At 44.7% G+C, this 16,108-nt stretch overlaps 1 protein-coding gene across 1 annotated transcript in view; it reads right to left on the reverse strand.

Moving 5' to 3' along the window:
• Positions 1-14,145, reverse strand: part of LOC113407021 (lanC-like protein 2) — a 58,120-nt gene extending 43,975 nt beyond the window's left edge. The window contains exon 1 of the mRNA XM_029912068.1: positions 13,883-14,145. Coding sequence (XP_029767928.1) covers positions 13,883-14,101 — 219 coding nt within the window. The 5' untranslated portion in view covers positions 14,102-14,145. The remainder of the gene's footprint in view (positions 1-13,882) is intronic.
• Between the last annotated feature and the right edge of the window lie 1,963 nt (positions 14,146-16,108).

The raw sequence follows: 16,108 nt of genomic DNA on the forward strand, positions 1-16,108 counted from the left end.
CACACTACTGGACCATCCCATACAGAGTTAGGAAGACACACACATGTACACTAGAGGCCTGATCCTGCCTCCAGTGAAGTCCGTGGTAAGATTCCATTTAGCTTCAATGGGAGGAGGATTGAGTCCTAGGAAAAGAAAGAGCTGTGAGATGCCCAACATGGTAGCCCAGCAAGTATAGCTGACACTGAAGGAGTAAACAGCCAGGCAATGATAGAGATGCACTTCACAGATTTTTTGCATGTATGACAGTCAAGGAAGGATTGAAAAACCATTTAAAGGAACAAATAGAACTAGCAGGATACAGAGACACAGCCAAGGAACTAAACGCCCCTAAAAAAAAAAAAAAAAAAAAAAAAATCACATGAAGATGTCCCCATTTAAACTTTGCATCCCCATTAAGCAGCAATCTTTGCAGTTAAGTATCATTAAAGTCCTACTTAAAAGTTATCCTAATTAAGTACAGTGTCTAGTATATGGGTTGTCAGGACACATGCAACATTTTATTACGATATTTTTAAATCTAATGACATAGATCAGCTAAACCAACTCTTAGGTATAGAGTGGTTTTTAAAAAGCAGCTACCGCAAATGCTCACTAGTCATAACTTTTGTTCAGCACTGTCACAATATTATTTAAACTTCATCATGGAATCATGAGGGGACTGAGTCATGGTGATGACTCGAAGTTAAAAACAGGGTACTCTTTCTTTATTGCAGGATGGAGCTGAGAACAAGAATGGATACCACTCAGCACTGGAACTCCGTCCTTAGGGTAGATCTACACTTCAGGTGGCATGCAGAGTACAGACAGTGCGTGCCCAGCTAGCATGAGTATAAACAGCAGTGCAGAGAGCGAGGCACATCTTAGACAAGTAGAATAGAGTGCCCTACACACCTGAATCTCAATGTATGTACCCTAAATGGCTCTCTACACACCCAAGCGGTGCCTCCCCAGTCTACACTCCTATTTTTTGCAGTGTAGTGTCCCACTACCTCCCCAGTGCGGCAGCTTTTCCACACTGCAGTGAAAGGCTTTGATAGGGGGAACTGCCAGAGCCTTTCCCTGTCACAGAGGAAGGCTCAGTCAGAAAGGAGGTAGCAGGGAAAAGGTTCCAGAAGTGGGGAAAGACTCAGGCAGTGGGGAGCTGCTGGAGCCTTTCCCCGCTGCCTCTCTTTGCCAGAGTCTTTCACTCCGGCATGTAGCTACGTTTACCCTACACACTGCTGCAAAGGTAGGCAAGGTCTTAATGTGCTTCAGAGACCTTATCACTAACATACAGGCAAAAATGTTAATAGGTGAATCTAAGAATAGATACATTTATAGCTTAAAAAAAAAAGTAGAAACTTCAAGTTTAATTTCTAATAACTGTCTCTTTAGCAACAAAAGTAAGTGAAATGAATGAAAAGTAAATGAATGGAATATTGCATGTTGGTCCCAGGCTATTAGTCATTTCCCAGAACTGAAGAAGAACTGCTCTCTTTAAATATATCAAAGGGATAAATACCAGGGAGGGGGGAGGAATTATTTCAGCTCAGTGCTAATGTGGACACGAGAACGAATGGATATAAACTGGCCGTGGGGAAATTTAGGCTTGAAATTAGACGAAGGTTTCTAACCGTCAGAGGGGTGAAATTTTGGAACAGCCTTCCGAGGGAAACGGTGGGGGCGAAAGACCTCTCTGGCTTCAAGATTAGGCTAGATAAGTTTATGGAGGGAATGGTTTGATGGGATTACGTGATTCTAATCAATTAGGCAATAAAGGCCATCGCTGGTCAAATGAGGGTCTGGCTAGAGAATCTTGCCTGTATGCTCGGGGTTCTGCTGATCGCCATATTTGGGGTCGGGAAGGAATTTTCCTCCAGGGTAGATTGGCAGTGGCCCTGGAGGTTTTTCGCCTTCCTCCGCAGCATAGGGCAGGGGTCGCAAGCTGGAAGATTCTCTGCGTCTTGAAGTCTTTAGATCACGATCTGGAGACTTCAACAGCAGAGCTAAGGGAAAGTGTGGGGGGCAGGTTTTGTGGCCTGCATCATGCAGGGGGTCAGACTAGATGACCATATTGGTCCCTTCTGACCTTAAAGTCTATGAGTCTATGAGTAAGAGCCCGGCATAAGCCTGAAAGCTTTTCTCTCTCTCTCTCACCAAAAGAAGTTGGTCCAATAAAAGGTATTACCTCACCCACCTTGCCTCTGAAATATTACAGGCAGATTATTCCTGGGGGAATTCTGCGCAAAAAAAAATTAAGAATTCTGAGCATAGTATTTTAAAATTCTGCAAAATTCTGCATATTTTATTTGTCAGAACACCACAATATAATCATGCTCCTGCTGACAGCCCTGGTAACCAGGGCTCCGCTGACAGTGGGAGCCCCAGCTGCCCAGGGCTGACAGCGGGCAGGAGTGCTGGGAGGAAGTCACAAATTCTGCAGGGAACGTTGATTCTGCGCAAATTCTGCATTGCACAGTGGCACAGAATTCCAGGAGTAGCAGCAGATGCATTTTGCTATGAATTAGAGAAGACTTTTTGTTTGGACTCTATAGCCCTTTGATTCACTTCCCCTGTGCCCCTTGTAACTTCCAACAGGTTTCCACTTCCAATATTTTTGGATCCTTTGATAGCTGAAATAATATCTGTAAATTCCTTTGAATGTTAAGCCAGTCCTATGCAGGGTGGATTGATTTAAGTCAGCAAATAGGAAATCTAGATTTAAATAATCAGTTTTAATCTAGTTTTGCATATGTACCTTTTAGTTAAAGAATGGTTACCAATAAATAAGACTCAACCTTTCAAGCATGTTGGTTTGCAATCAAATATAGCTATTACACACTAAATTTGGTACTTTTATTTGCTAACCAGGAGGCTATACACTATATCTATCTCTATTTGTTCAAGCAATTACATTGCTTAATCTGCATTCAAATTCTTAGTTTGTACATTTTTATTAGAAAACTGTGAATGATGTATTTCTTATTTACTAGAAGATTAATTTTATTTTTGTTTGGGCCAGGCTCTGTTTGGATGGAAATTCAAATTAACTTAAACATGCACAAAGCCCAGCATTTTTTTTTTTTATTAAATAAAACTACTATAAAAACACATGTGCTGGATACACAAGAAAAACAGTTTATCAAAACAAGTTTTGCATTTAAAACTAACAGATCTGTAATTAATAATAATAATTATTTTGTCTCTAATAATTATATGGCAGTGATTTGACGACCTGTTAGTTAAAAACTAACTGGTTTACTAATCAAAGGAAGCATGAGCTACAATTAGGGTATGTCTACACTGCCCATGTTACAGCGCGGCAATGCTGTGACGTGGGCAGTGTAGTTGCGCTTCATCGCCGGGGGAGAGCTCTCCTGGCGATAAAAAAATAACCACCCCAAACGAGGGGTGGTAGCTTTATCACCAGAAGCGCGGCTCCCAGCGATAAAGCGCTGTCTATCCTGGCACTTTTCAGTTTGTTTACATTTACGGGAGTTACTGCTGACTGCTTCTTATTTACAATGTCACCTGAAAGTGAGAACAGGGGTTCGCATGGCACTTTTGTAGCCAGTGTTGTAAGGTATTTACATGCCAGATATGCTAAACATTCATATGCCCTTTCATGCTTTGGCCACCATTCCAGAGGACATGCTTCCATGCTGATGACGCTCGTTAAAAAAATAATGTGTTAATTCAATTTGTGACTGAACTCCTTGGGGGAGAATTGTATGTATCCTGTTCTGTTCTACCTGCATTCTGCCATATATTTCATGTTAGAGCAGTCTCGGATGATGACCCAGCACACGTTCGTTTTAAGAACACTTTCACAGCAGATTTCACAAAATGCAAAGAAGGTACCAATGTGAGATTTCTAAGGATAGGTACAGCACTCGACCCAAGGTTTAAGAATCTGAAATGCCTTCCAAAATCCGAGAGGGATGAGGTGTGGAGCATGCTTTCAGAAGTCTTAAAAGAGCAACACTCCCATGCGGAAACTACAGAACCCGAACCACCAAAAAAGAAAATCAGCCTTCTGCTGGTGGCATCTGACTCAGATGATGAAAATGAACATGTGTCGGTCCGCTCTGCTTTAGATCGTTATGGAGCAGAACCCATCATCAGCATGGAAGCATGTCCTCTGGAATGGTGGCTGAAGCATGAAGGGACATATGAATCTTTAGTGCACCTGGCACGTAAATATCTTGCAATGCTGGCTACAACAGTGCCATGCGAATGCCTGTTCTCACTTTCAGGTGACATTGTAAACAAGACGTGGGCAGCATTATCTCCCGCAAATTGTAACCAAACTTGTTTGTCTGAGTGATTGGCTGAAGTAGGACTGAGTGGACTTGTAGGTTCTAAAGTTTTAAATTGTTTTATTTTTGAATGCAGTTTTTTTTGTACATAATTCTACAGTTGTAAGTTCAACTTTCATTATAAAGAGATTGCACTACAGTACTTGTATTAGGTGAATTGAAATAGACTTGTTTTTTTACAGTGCAAATATTTGTAATCGAAAATAATTATAAAGTGAGCACTGTACACTGTTTTCTGTGTTGTAATTGAACTCAATATATTTGAAAATGTAGAAAACATCTAAACAAATTTTAAGAAATGGTATTCTATTAGCTTAACAGTGTGATTAATTTTTTTAATCGCTTGACAGTCCTAATATATATATATACACACACACACATACACACATATACACACACACACCCTCACAATCCATACAAGTATAGATTAAGTTTATCACTTTTCTAAAACTTTTACATATTTAGTTTAAATCCAAATCACTTCCAATGTAAAAAGAACACTTCAGCTATGTGAATGACTGACCTATAAATCTATGACATTTGAAAGGGTTAGCTGTTTAAGTGATTAAGTTAACCAGATAATTTGAAATAGCTTTGTTTTCACATCCCAAATTCAGAGTTCCAATGTGTAGATTTATAAAACAAAGTTTGTATACAGCAGTTAGCCCTAACTGTCTCACATTTAACATGACCATTTGAAGAGCTGGCCCTTCTCCAAAGTGGATGAGTTTTATGTGGCTAACTTGACAACTTATGAAATCAAATGGATTGCTTGATCATACAGTGACTTCTGTGGCAACTGAAGTACCCCGTATATTTGCAGCTGTCATTATGTGAGTCACATAGTTCTTACTCACCATTCCACTTGTGTTATAGCAGATGGGGATCAGGCAAAACATCGAGGTTTTCTTCATACATTTTGATTTTTACAAGCCTTAGACTGTAATCCTGCAAGTCACTCTATATAAGCAGACCCCTGAACGTGTGTAAAGACCCACTGTGTTCAAAGTGGGGTCTGTCTGTGTTACAGGATAGAAGCCTATATCTACCTCCACCCTCAAAAGTAATGTCATGAGGTCCTAGATATAATGCTGAAGCCATATGATATTCCAGGAGGGCCCAATAAAGTCAGAGATAATTTTAGGATTTGGGGATGGAGGGAGGAAATCTCTCTCACACTCACACACACCCCCCACACACACACCCCCAGCAAAATCTCATGAGGAAAAGTATACTCACACAATCTTCTGACAAAACCAATTTACTAATAAAAAACAGAAACAGTCAGAGTAGGGGGGGGGGGAAAGCAGCGTAACTCCATTGACTTTAAAGCAGCTTAAAATCCATTTAATGGGACTATAGAATCTGACTCAGTCTTTTTCCAAAATAAGATTTGCTACTTTTAATTCTTCAAAAATAGAACACCTGCTTTGTAGTGAGGGGGGGGGGGGGAAATCGATCCACGCGTTGTGTTTTCACTCAGATTAGCCTGAGGCCCTTTATTGATTATAAGCGTGCAGGGGGTGACAGCCCGCCTGCAGCCACAACTTTGGTCTTTATTTAAAACAATTTAAATCTTGTAAAGCATTAAGTCACCTTAAGGATTAAATGCTAAATAACAAAATTAAACAACACTAGTTTCTTTTGTCTGGCAAAAGTATTTTTCAGTTTTACAACCTTAAAACACCACCAATTCATCTTAAATTTATAAAACAAATATTGTACACACCAGGAGTAGGTTGTTATTTTTTTTGAAAAGCAACTTCAACTAACTTGTTCATAGTTAAATGATTACACTTAAATAACCTCTTGCCTGGATTATTTACAGACATTTCTCCTTCAGAATGGCTGCAAAGAAACCAAGAATCTTCCTTTCATAACACTTTCTTTTAACATTTGTACAAAGTTTTACTGCTTAATTCCTTCCAGTAACTACAGAGTTAACTTCTCACTTTCTTTCTTTCAACTTCCTCAAACTGTGGTTGACTGCTTGTCTGGGCCCGATCCTTTTTTCCTTGTTGCATTATTTCTTTCCATGGGCACAGGCATTGTTTCACTACCAATTTAGCAAGGAGGGTGGGCTTTTTTGACTAACCCCCCCTTTATTTATTTATTTACATACACACATTACATCTAGATGCATCTTATTTAATAATAACCTTAAATTCTTTATGTCGGGACTTAATACAATCTTTCCTTGAGGCGGTAACAACCCCTCAGCACCGGTGCATTGTAAGAAAGGATAGTAGCAGGGCTAGGGACAACGGGAAAGGTAGAGAGAACAGCCGCATTAACAGCACTGTAAAATGGAGTTACACTCACTCACCGCAGGAATAATGACTCCTTGCTGAATGCAGGAGGTAATAACAGGTTGGATTTTTCTTTGGCCTGTTTTGATAGAGGGTACTGCTGCACCTCAGGAAGGGGTCTTGCTGGGTTTAGGCAAATCTTAACAGGTTGGGCAGACCCAATGCACCCAACCTGGTTGGCATGATCCGCTCACAAGGAGGGAGAGACCTTAGCCAGCTGTTCCTGTTGCAACGAGGAAGGGCTGGGGTCGGTCTTCTCCTGCAAAACTGCCAGGACCTCATTGAGTGAGACCAGGCATGTCCAGATACACATCATCTAGGGTACAGCAGATTATACAATTTAATTTACACAGCAAGTCTTTTCCCAAAAGGTTAGCCCGTGAACAAGGACTGAGGAGGAAAACATGATAGTTAGACAGAGGACAGACAGAAACGGTCAGAGGTGAAGAGACGGGGTGGGGCACAAGAATCTTGCCCACGCCTACCGCTTGTGTAGCGGGCAGGGTGGTAGGGACATTCCCTTTTCCAATGGCCCATCTGTTTGCAATAGTGACACGTGCCATCACTGGGTCCCTGGGGAGGTGAACGGTGGGGACCTTGGTTTGGCCTTTCCCCTCTCCCCCGCAATGGCTTTTGCGGGATCCCTGCATGTCCTGGAAATGGAGGGTCATTAACTTAGTTTCAATGTGGCGGTGATAGTGTTGGGTAGCTGCTAAAATTTCATTTAGATTCTTTTCTTTACTTTGTTTACAGGTGCTAATTTTGGCCCAATCTGCTTTCTTTGGGCAGACTGTGAGAACTGCTTCCCACAGCCTGTTTCTAATCCTATTTATTGTGTCCTGGTCGTGGCCTGGGTCCTCTATGGACCACCAGGCTGCCTGATAAAGGCGATTTAATGTTTTCCTGGGCAGGACTCCCTTCAAGAGTTGGTTTAAGTCTGCCCAGGTAGGGTTATAACAGTGCATGACAGTTTTTAATTCTTCTTGAAATTTAACAGCGTCTTCGCTTATTTTCGGGAAAATTTTAATTAAATTATACAAATCCATGGGAGACCAAGGTGCATGCACAGACACCCAGGTCTCCTGACCCGAAGTGGCAATGCCCGGGAATTGGCGCAAGGGGAATATTTCCTCAGCACGGGGAGATGCTGTCTGAGGGGTGAACATAAGGGGCTTTTGTTGCATAATATTTCTTGCCGGCTTAGTTGAATTTAAATTCTTTGCCAATTCCCTTTTTATTTCTTTTAATTGTGTGATAAGTTTCTCCTGGGAGTCCTTGAGACTCCTCATTTGAGATTCACGGTGCCATTTTTCTGCTTCTTCATACCAACTAAAATACACATCCAACTGGCTTGGTGGGGATTCCATTCTTTAAAAAGCTTACAAGTGAAAGGACTGCAATTTACATACATACAAACATACAATACTCAGGTGTGCCCTTTTGGCGGGATGGTGATTCCTTTGGTCTCACCGGCCCCCATTTTAACAAATCACTTTCACTCGGGTCTTTTACACAGGGAAGGCTTATCCACGACTGTCTATATCCCCACTTCTTGGTGGGGCATCTGGACCCATCAGTGGCTCATGCACTGCCCTTAGGTGGGGAGGGGAATCAGAGGAAAGAGGTTGAGGAAATCAGACTGCCCAAGAGTGGGGAGGATAGGGTCACACAAACCTAGTCCCAGGCAGTCCCCTCGGCGGTCAAGCCAGCAGAGCAAGGCTACTTCGGCCAGGGCCCTTCTGTTTCGGCCCTTCTAGGTGGGGGTCACAGGGCTTGCCTTAGAGACATCTCCAGTCACAAGCCAACAAGCTTCGCAGAGAGCTCTGGGCATCTTCCCGTGACTCTTTCTTTCATTCAAACATTCACACTGGCACACAAATCAGTACAGAGGCCTATTTAGCCACACATAGGGCTCTTCCCGGGGAACAGAACAGAAGGGCGTTAGGCTTGTCTGGCAGCAAAAGGTCCGGATAGAACGTGCAACTCACCCAATCCCAGAGCCTACGGGCAGTCCTCCACCAGAAACCCAAAATAGAGATTTCAAAAGGTCTCTTACTTTTTCAATGGGCCCAGGGTCTGGTGGGGAACAGCTCGTGGTCATCCGGTGTTCGGGATCGCTGTCTATCCGAGTCATGGCACCAATTGATGTGGGGAAAAAAAAAAAAATCGATCCACGCTTTGTGTTTTCAATCAGATCAGCCTGAGGCCCTTTATTGATTACAAGCGCGCAGGGGGTGACAGCTATTGGAGCTGCCCCCCTGAGTCCAGGAACACACAAGCTTTTTAAAGCTTAAAACCACAGACAAATTACACGTTAACTTCCATATTAATTACCTTATTTGGAATACATTGCAAAATTAATACAGGTCAAAAGCAAAAAGAACAGTCTGGTTCGTTTGCGGTTTGACTTTTCTAACAGTGTTATTGCGGTTATATATTTCCTAAGCTTGGGCTATTACAAATTATTCTATTTGGGGATTTTTTTCCACTCTGACTCCTTCTGTCCCTTGTACACAGAAACAAGCAGGATCTTAGTTCAAGGGCTGTAAGCAAGCTTGACCAAACTTAGGGCCTTGACAAAAGTTTAAGGCCTGCTAAATTTTCCCTCACAGTAGTAAGTAATAAGGTACACAGGTGACCCAAAATACTTACAACTAAAGCTGCGCAGTTAGCTACCAACTGCCTCAATTATCAACAGTGAATGCCATGTGGGACAGGATGAAAGTACACAGGCATTGCACTTTAGCATGCTCCATTATAGTGAGACTAGCAAAATGAAACAAATTCCTAGTGCAAATCTAGAGCTAGGAATTCCTGAAGCATGGATCTGCAGTGGGAGAATTTCACTGAGTTAAGGATTCATAAAATTCTCAAATGAATCAGAATTTGAAATGTTCTGCGATACAGTTAATATTTTCTTCCCAAGTGCATTTTATAAATGTAGTTATTTAAAAACAAAACAGAAGCAAAAATCTTCATTCATCACATTTTCCAAGTTCTGTTCTCACTTTTGTGATGCTCTCAGCCTGTCCAACTGAATAAGCAGTTATGAATGCACATTTTCTCTAAAACCTGGTCAGAATGTGTAGAATCTAAAGTAGGGTTGGTGTGAAAAGATGGATCTCCTACCCTGCACATGATCCACTTAGGGAAAACTTTCCAAGTGTTTCTGTGTTAACACAATAAAGATATTTAGATAAACCAATTCCCCCTCCCCACATTGAATATATTCAGTATGTGGTCCTACTTGCAAAATTCATAAAATAAATTAGAATTTATAACCCAGGTTTTATGAAGATTTTTGAGCTATACCTGTATTTACAAAAGTCTCTGGGGACATCCAGTTTTAATTCTAATCTCAATAACATTACATCCCCAAGACACATTTTCCTTCTCTTTTCAAATAAGAAATTATGCCTTTGAATATACACAAACAAATCCCACTCCCAATAGAGACTCAGAGACGGATCAGAATTTGGCCATTAACATTAAGGCACTGATCCTGCAAATCACTCTGTGCACCCAGCTCTACAGGTGGTCCTCCATGTGGATGCAGGGATATGGGAGCAGTTTGCAGAACTGGGACCTAATTAATTTTGGTGCTAGTGATTAAAAAAAGATGACAGACTGAAGAATGGAGAGTTCTATTTATCTACAAATACTGCACGTGCAGCCACAGTGCAAACTTCTTCTCAGCAGGTCTTCAATCTGTCTTAACCCTGACCTGAAGGGACTATTACTAGAGATGAGAGAATACTCCAATCTGTGAGCCCATTCTCATTGCTGACAAGATGCCCAACACAGATGCCAATTAGCAGTTAATTGTTTTGGCAGGTGGTGTGATGCCAAAGGGTTTTTTTTTTTTTTTTTTTTGCTTAAAGAAGGGGAATCCTAGCCATAAGAGCACTACCACTATCCTTTATTTAAAATAAAGCTACATTGAAGTGTCAAGATGATTATTTGATATCACAGAAATTCAAAGTAAGTCACCATGTTATCCTTTATTCACCCAAGCAGGTTTTGCATAGTTCTCAGAATGGCAAGCAATTACTCTTACATCCTACATGAGCTGTTACCAGTGTTAAAATTCAGTAATTCGCAGTAAGGGCAGAGGTAGAGCCATCCAGTGGTATTGAGAAGAAAATACTCAGTGGTTAGAGTGGGAGCCTGGGACTCAGAAGCCTGGGACTCCCTCAAAAGCTCAATTCTTTGCCCACTACAGACTTCCTGTGTGATCCTGGACAGTCATTCAGCTTTTCAGTTTCTTCTGTAAAAATGAGAATAGTACTTCCCTATCTCACTGGGGTGCTGGAGGGATTTAGACATAGTAGACTGTGAGGTGCTCAGATACCAATGTGATGGTGGCCATATCAGTCCCTAGACAGAGATCTTCTCCTGATTAAACAGTTTGGCAAGCGTGTATCATTTGATGTAATCACAAGGCAAGAGACTCATAGACTCAATTAAAAATTACAAAAAGAAATTGTCCTTCATGTGTACATGCAAGTAGCCATAGATTAAAAAGAGAAAGGAATGGCTCAGCAATATCTAAAGAGTAAGTGTGAACTCCATCAAAGACAGAGAAATCCATCTTTTCTAAAAATAGCATAGACTGAGGGCTTGGCTACACTGTCAATGTGCGGCAAGCCAGGGACATTGCCAAAGCACAGTGAAAGTCCCACTGCACCATAGCAATGCTCATAGAGGACATTACTGCACGGCAAGCTAGTGAGCTGTAGTCACACCGTGGCTTGCCGCATAGTAAGTCACCGTGTAAGCAAGCCGAGAATACTGTGGTGAAAACTGGGCATTTGGAAGGGAAGTGACCCAACAGAGGCTCTCTCCTCTCTCTCTCCTCCATTCTCTGTATAACTTTATTAATGAAAGTTTGATAATTTCTGAGCTGTAACATATACAGTAAAAGCTGTTTTATCCGGCATGTTGGGAGAATGGGGGGTGCTGGTAAGTGAAAAATGCCAGTTAAACAAGAAGAAGAGACTTTGGGTGCAGGAGGGGGTGTGGAGCGCAGGCTCTGGGATGGAGTTTGGGTGCGGGAGGGGGCTCAGGGCAGTGGGCTGGGGTATGGGAGGGAGTGTGGGGTGCCAGATCTGGGGGGCGCTCAACTTGGGCGGCTCCCCACAAGCGGTGACCTATCCCAGCTGCTCCTAGGTGGAGGCACGGCAGGCATCTCTGCACACTGCCTCCCCCCACAAGCGCTGCCCCCGCAGCTCCCATTGGCTGCGTTTCCCAACCAATGGGAGCTGTGGAGCTAGCACTCAGGGTGGGGGCAGCGCACAGAGCTGCCTGCTGTGCCTCCACCTAAGAGAAGCCAGGTCAGGTTGCCACTTGCAGGGAGCTGCCCAAGTTGAGCGCCCTCTAGATCCGGCACCCCACACTCCCTTCTGTGCCCCAACCTGCTACCCTGAGCCCCCCCCGCACCTAAACTCCCTCCCAGAGCCTGCGCTCCAAACCCCCTCCTGCGCCCCAACCCCCTAACAGCCCCGCATCAACCTGACTATAAACCAGAATTTCAATGAAGATCAGAAATGCTGGTTTATAAAGCTTTCCGAATGATGAAGTGCTGGATAAAACAGCTTCTACTGTACATACATTAAGAGTTGTAGATAAGGCTAGTGTTTCCAGTCTTACTCTGAGGCCTTGCCTTCACTGCATATAAAAGCATGTTCCTATCTCGAGTTAAGAGCACACTTTTTTTCTTCAGTGAAGACAAGAACTGAGTATTCTTATTTTTGTGGGTTCAAACTAGAATCCAAGGCCTTGTCTACACTAGCGGTACGTGTAGGGTACATGAACCTACATGCCAGTGAAAAGCAGGCTGCATCCACATTGCGGTGTGTAGCTACACTCGGCAGTGAAAGGCTCTGGCATGGTGGAGGAAATGGGGAAAAGCTCTGGAAGTGCCTTTTCCTGTGGTGTAGAAAAGAACTGGCAGCTCCCTGTGGCAGGGAAAGCATCCAGCAGTGGGGGAGGCAGCAGGACACTACACTGCTGAAAATAGCAGTGTAGATGGGGCAGACACTGCTTGGCTGTGTAGAGCCCAGTGTAGGATATATCCTAAGGCTCTGATGTACCTTTACTCGCCTAAGCAGTGCTTCACTGTCTACACTGCTATGTATATCTATGCTAGATGGGGCGCAGTGCATGCACACTACATGCCACTATAAGCATAGACATAGCCTGAGGGGTCTGTGAGGGCAGGCAAAGCGCTGTAAAAGGCATGGTCAGAAACAAGCAGGTCATTCATCCAGTTTGAAACCTGAAAGTCTTCCTTCTGGGTGATTTGTGTCCCGGCCAGTACTGAGACAAAAGCAAATGTGGTTTTATCCAGCATTGGACAGGGAGAGGGTACCATTTTGAAAAATGCACCACTCCACCACCCCCAGTCTGAGCTGCACACAAGGTCACATCAGTGGGGGGGGGGGGGTAGAGCAATGTTCTCTTAAAAATGGCATGCACTGTGCAGCGTGATCTTGCATGCACATACGTGCGGGGTCACGCCAGCGGGATGAGTTCACACCATTTCTGGAAGTATTGGAATGTCCAGTATTCTGGGGATGTGTGATGGCCACCCTAGTAGGAAATGGGGTGTCCCAGACTAATGCAGGTAAGGTGGGGGTATAAAGGCCAGGGAGAGGACCTGTGGGTTTGTAGGGATGGCCTATGGGGGTGGGGGGGCTACGAGCACTACTGTAAAATACAGATCAATGACAGTGTGCAGGGAGCAGAAGGGTGCAGTGTGCTGCGTGGGGGCTCAGAGGACTCGGTGCCATGTGAGTGTGGCAGAGCGGGTGGGAGGCATAATGGGGTTGCTGTGGGGAGTGCAGGGTATAGAGCAGCGCATGGGTGGCATGCAATGGAGCGAAAGAGAAGGGAGCACCTAGTGCTGTGGGAGGAGGCCCTGGCAAGGCGGATGAGAGCCCAGCGCTACGGCTGGTGGGCGTGGCGTGTAGGGGGAAATGTTTGAGCCACGCTAACCTTTGTCAATAACCACCCGGTTGCACCCCATGTGGCCACGCGCCTTCCCTCCCTCCAGGCGCTGCCCCCTCCGACCCACCCTCAGCCCGGCCACCAGGGGCAACAAGCAGCACCAGCAGAGCACCCCCCTCGCCGGGCCGGGCCCCCTAAGGCGGGGGGAGGAGGCTGAACGTTCCAGAGCCCGGGGGGGTCTAGAACGCTGGACGGCAGCCCGGAGCGTTCTCGAATGCTGGGAGGCGGCGGCCCCCCGGGCCCAGCGCGCGCGCGCTCGCTCACCTTCCCGTCCGGGCCGAAGGGGAGGGACTCAGGCTCTTCCCCGACCGGGGAGGGCGCCGGGTCCCGCTGGGTCTCCGCGGCCTCGCTTGGGCTCGAGGAGGTGGCGGCGGCGGCTCCGTGGAGCTGGTAGTCCGGGTAGGGGTTGCTGAACGCCCGCTCCTCCATCTCCGCCTCGCCCCCCAGCTGCAGCTTCAGTCGCTTGGACATGCTCTCTCCCATGGCAGCCTGCCCCCGGCCCGCCCCCTGCTGCACGGCGAGCCGCCGGGGACACGCGCCCGCCCCGAGAGCAGCAACGCGCTCCCTGCTGCAGCGCCAGCACTACGCCAAGGGCTGGGGCAAAACGCGCCTTGTCTTGATAATAATGCGGTGGGGGGCGGCTTGCCTAGCACTTAACACGGCTGCCGCCACAGATGGAAGGTATCAGGGTAGCCGTGCCCCTGCCCCCACTTCTGAGAGGCAGAAAATACCAACTTTAAAAATAAGGAAGCAGGCTGCCGCCGCCGCTGCCGCCTGCCATAGAACAGGGCTGGGAGAAGAGGCGCGCCACGCCCCGCTGAACATTAAGACATGATGGGCACAGTTTCCTCCCCTTTTTGCACGAAACGGCACGATCGCGAGGAAGCAAGGGCAGGCACAGTGAAAAAGCCGCCCGCTCATCAATCTCTGCCAGGACAGCTGGGCACCTCTTCTGAGAGAGAGCCACTTTAAATCCACTGAGCCTTGATCACACCTCTAAAAAAACCCATCGGAGTTCTTCATCTTCTCCCCCCTCAGCTCCCCAACCCCTCCGAAAACTAAATCGGGCTGTTGCTGCGAACAACACCCAAGGCTGCAAAACTCAGCTCCTTCCTGCTGCCTCTGTCTCTCTGCAATAGGGAGAAATTCTCTCCCAAATTATTTTACATAATAACCAGAACCACCGAGGAGAAAGAAAATCCAAAGTATAGGCAGTAAATGATCAATTCCTTCACCAGTGTCATCCGAACCCTCTAGCTTGCTGCAACCAGCAGGAGAGAATGAGAAAAACCGTACAGAACTAATCCCTGACCCTGATAAACATGCACGTAAATGGTAAAGGCTCTACCCTTCCTTTGCTCAATACATTGATATTCAGCTTTCATTCATAGCCCATCCACCAAAATGATGACAGCAGCAGCCTTTCTCCAATCCATAGTCACAAATCCACACTTATCTAATCAATTTTATAAATATAACAAAGAACTCTTCCTGTGCGGAGGGGGATGAGGAAAAGCAGCCTTTAATCTTCTTCCCCCTCAGTTTGTAATTTCCTCCTTGCATTTTATTCTTCCTTTGCTGCTGTGAAATGTGTGTCCCCCTTGCCTTGGATGAAGAAGGAATACATTTTGCATGACAAGATCAGGGGGGAGGGCTCCCTGCACACTCAACTATTTCTAACAGTCAGTTGAGCTGCCAGCTTTCACCAGGCTGTCACACACTCAAACCAAAAAAGAAAAAAGCACCTACAGTATCTACACATATGTGAAACAGGCACACATGTATGAACAGATGGTGGTCCTGGCATTTGCCTAATTCACTGTATGCTTCTTAGTTTAATAGTCTTGGCTGAGCATTTTTGCCTACCCCAATCTCTATTTTTTTGTTCCTCTTGGCTCACTGTTTAGTTTCACATATAATGTTTCTTTTTTATAGACAGGCAGCAGCAGCCCATAACAGGTTTCAGATAATATATTCTGGTTTGTTTATTATATTCAAACTGTGTTACAGCTTTGTGTGGAAAAAGACTGCCTGCCAAATCCCAGTTGCTTAGTATTGGAAATGGAAAACATATCTTGGAGACAGTGTGTCAGTTTAACTGTATAAAATAGTGCAGATCAGCAAGATTCTACTTGTGTGTGAATATATTTATGCACATATACAGATTATATAACCTCAACAATTTTAAGTAATGACAGGATTGCCTATTATGAATAACTGATTGAATTATGCAAATGAGGAATTAATGGCTTGACCCTGCAAGGTGAAGTGTGCCCTCAAATCCCACTGATGTGCATGGAAGATTAGTACACTCCGCACTTCTGAAGAGGAGTTCACCACCTCAGAGGTTTAACTGAAAGGCCCTGGTATACTTAAGCATGTGACTAAATCAGTACCTATTCAGGCAAGCACTTAAGTACACACTTAAAATTAAGAAGTGTAAATGAATAAACAACAAAAATTAAGAGTGCATCGCAAAATGTACTCTAT

This window comes from Terrapene carolina, unplaced genomic scaffold (genome assembly GCF_002925995.2).
Source record: "Terrapene carolina triunguis isolate 2854851 unplaced genomic scaffold, T_m_triunguis-2.0 Scaffold180, whole genome shotgun sequence".
Taxonomy (NCBI): Eukaryota; Metazoa; Chordata; order Testudines; family Emydidae; genus Terrapene; species Terrapene triunguis.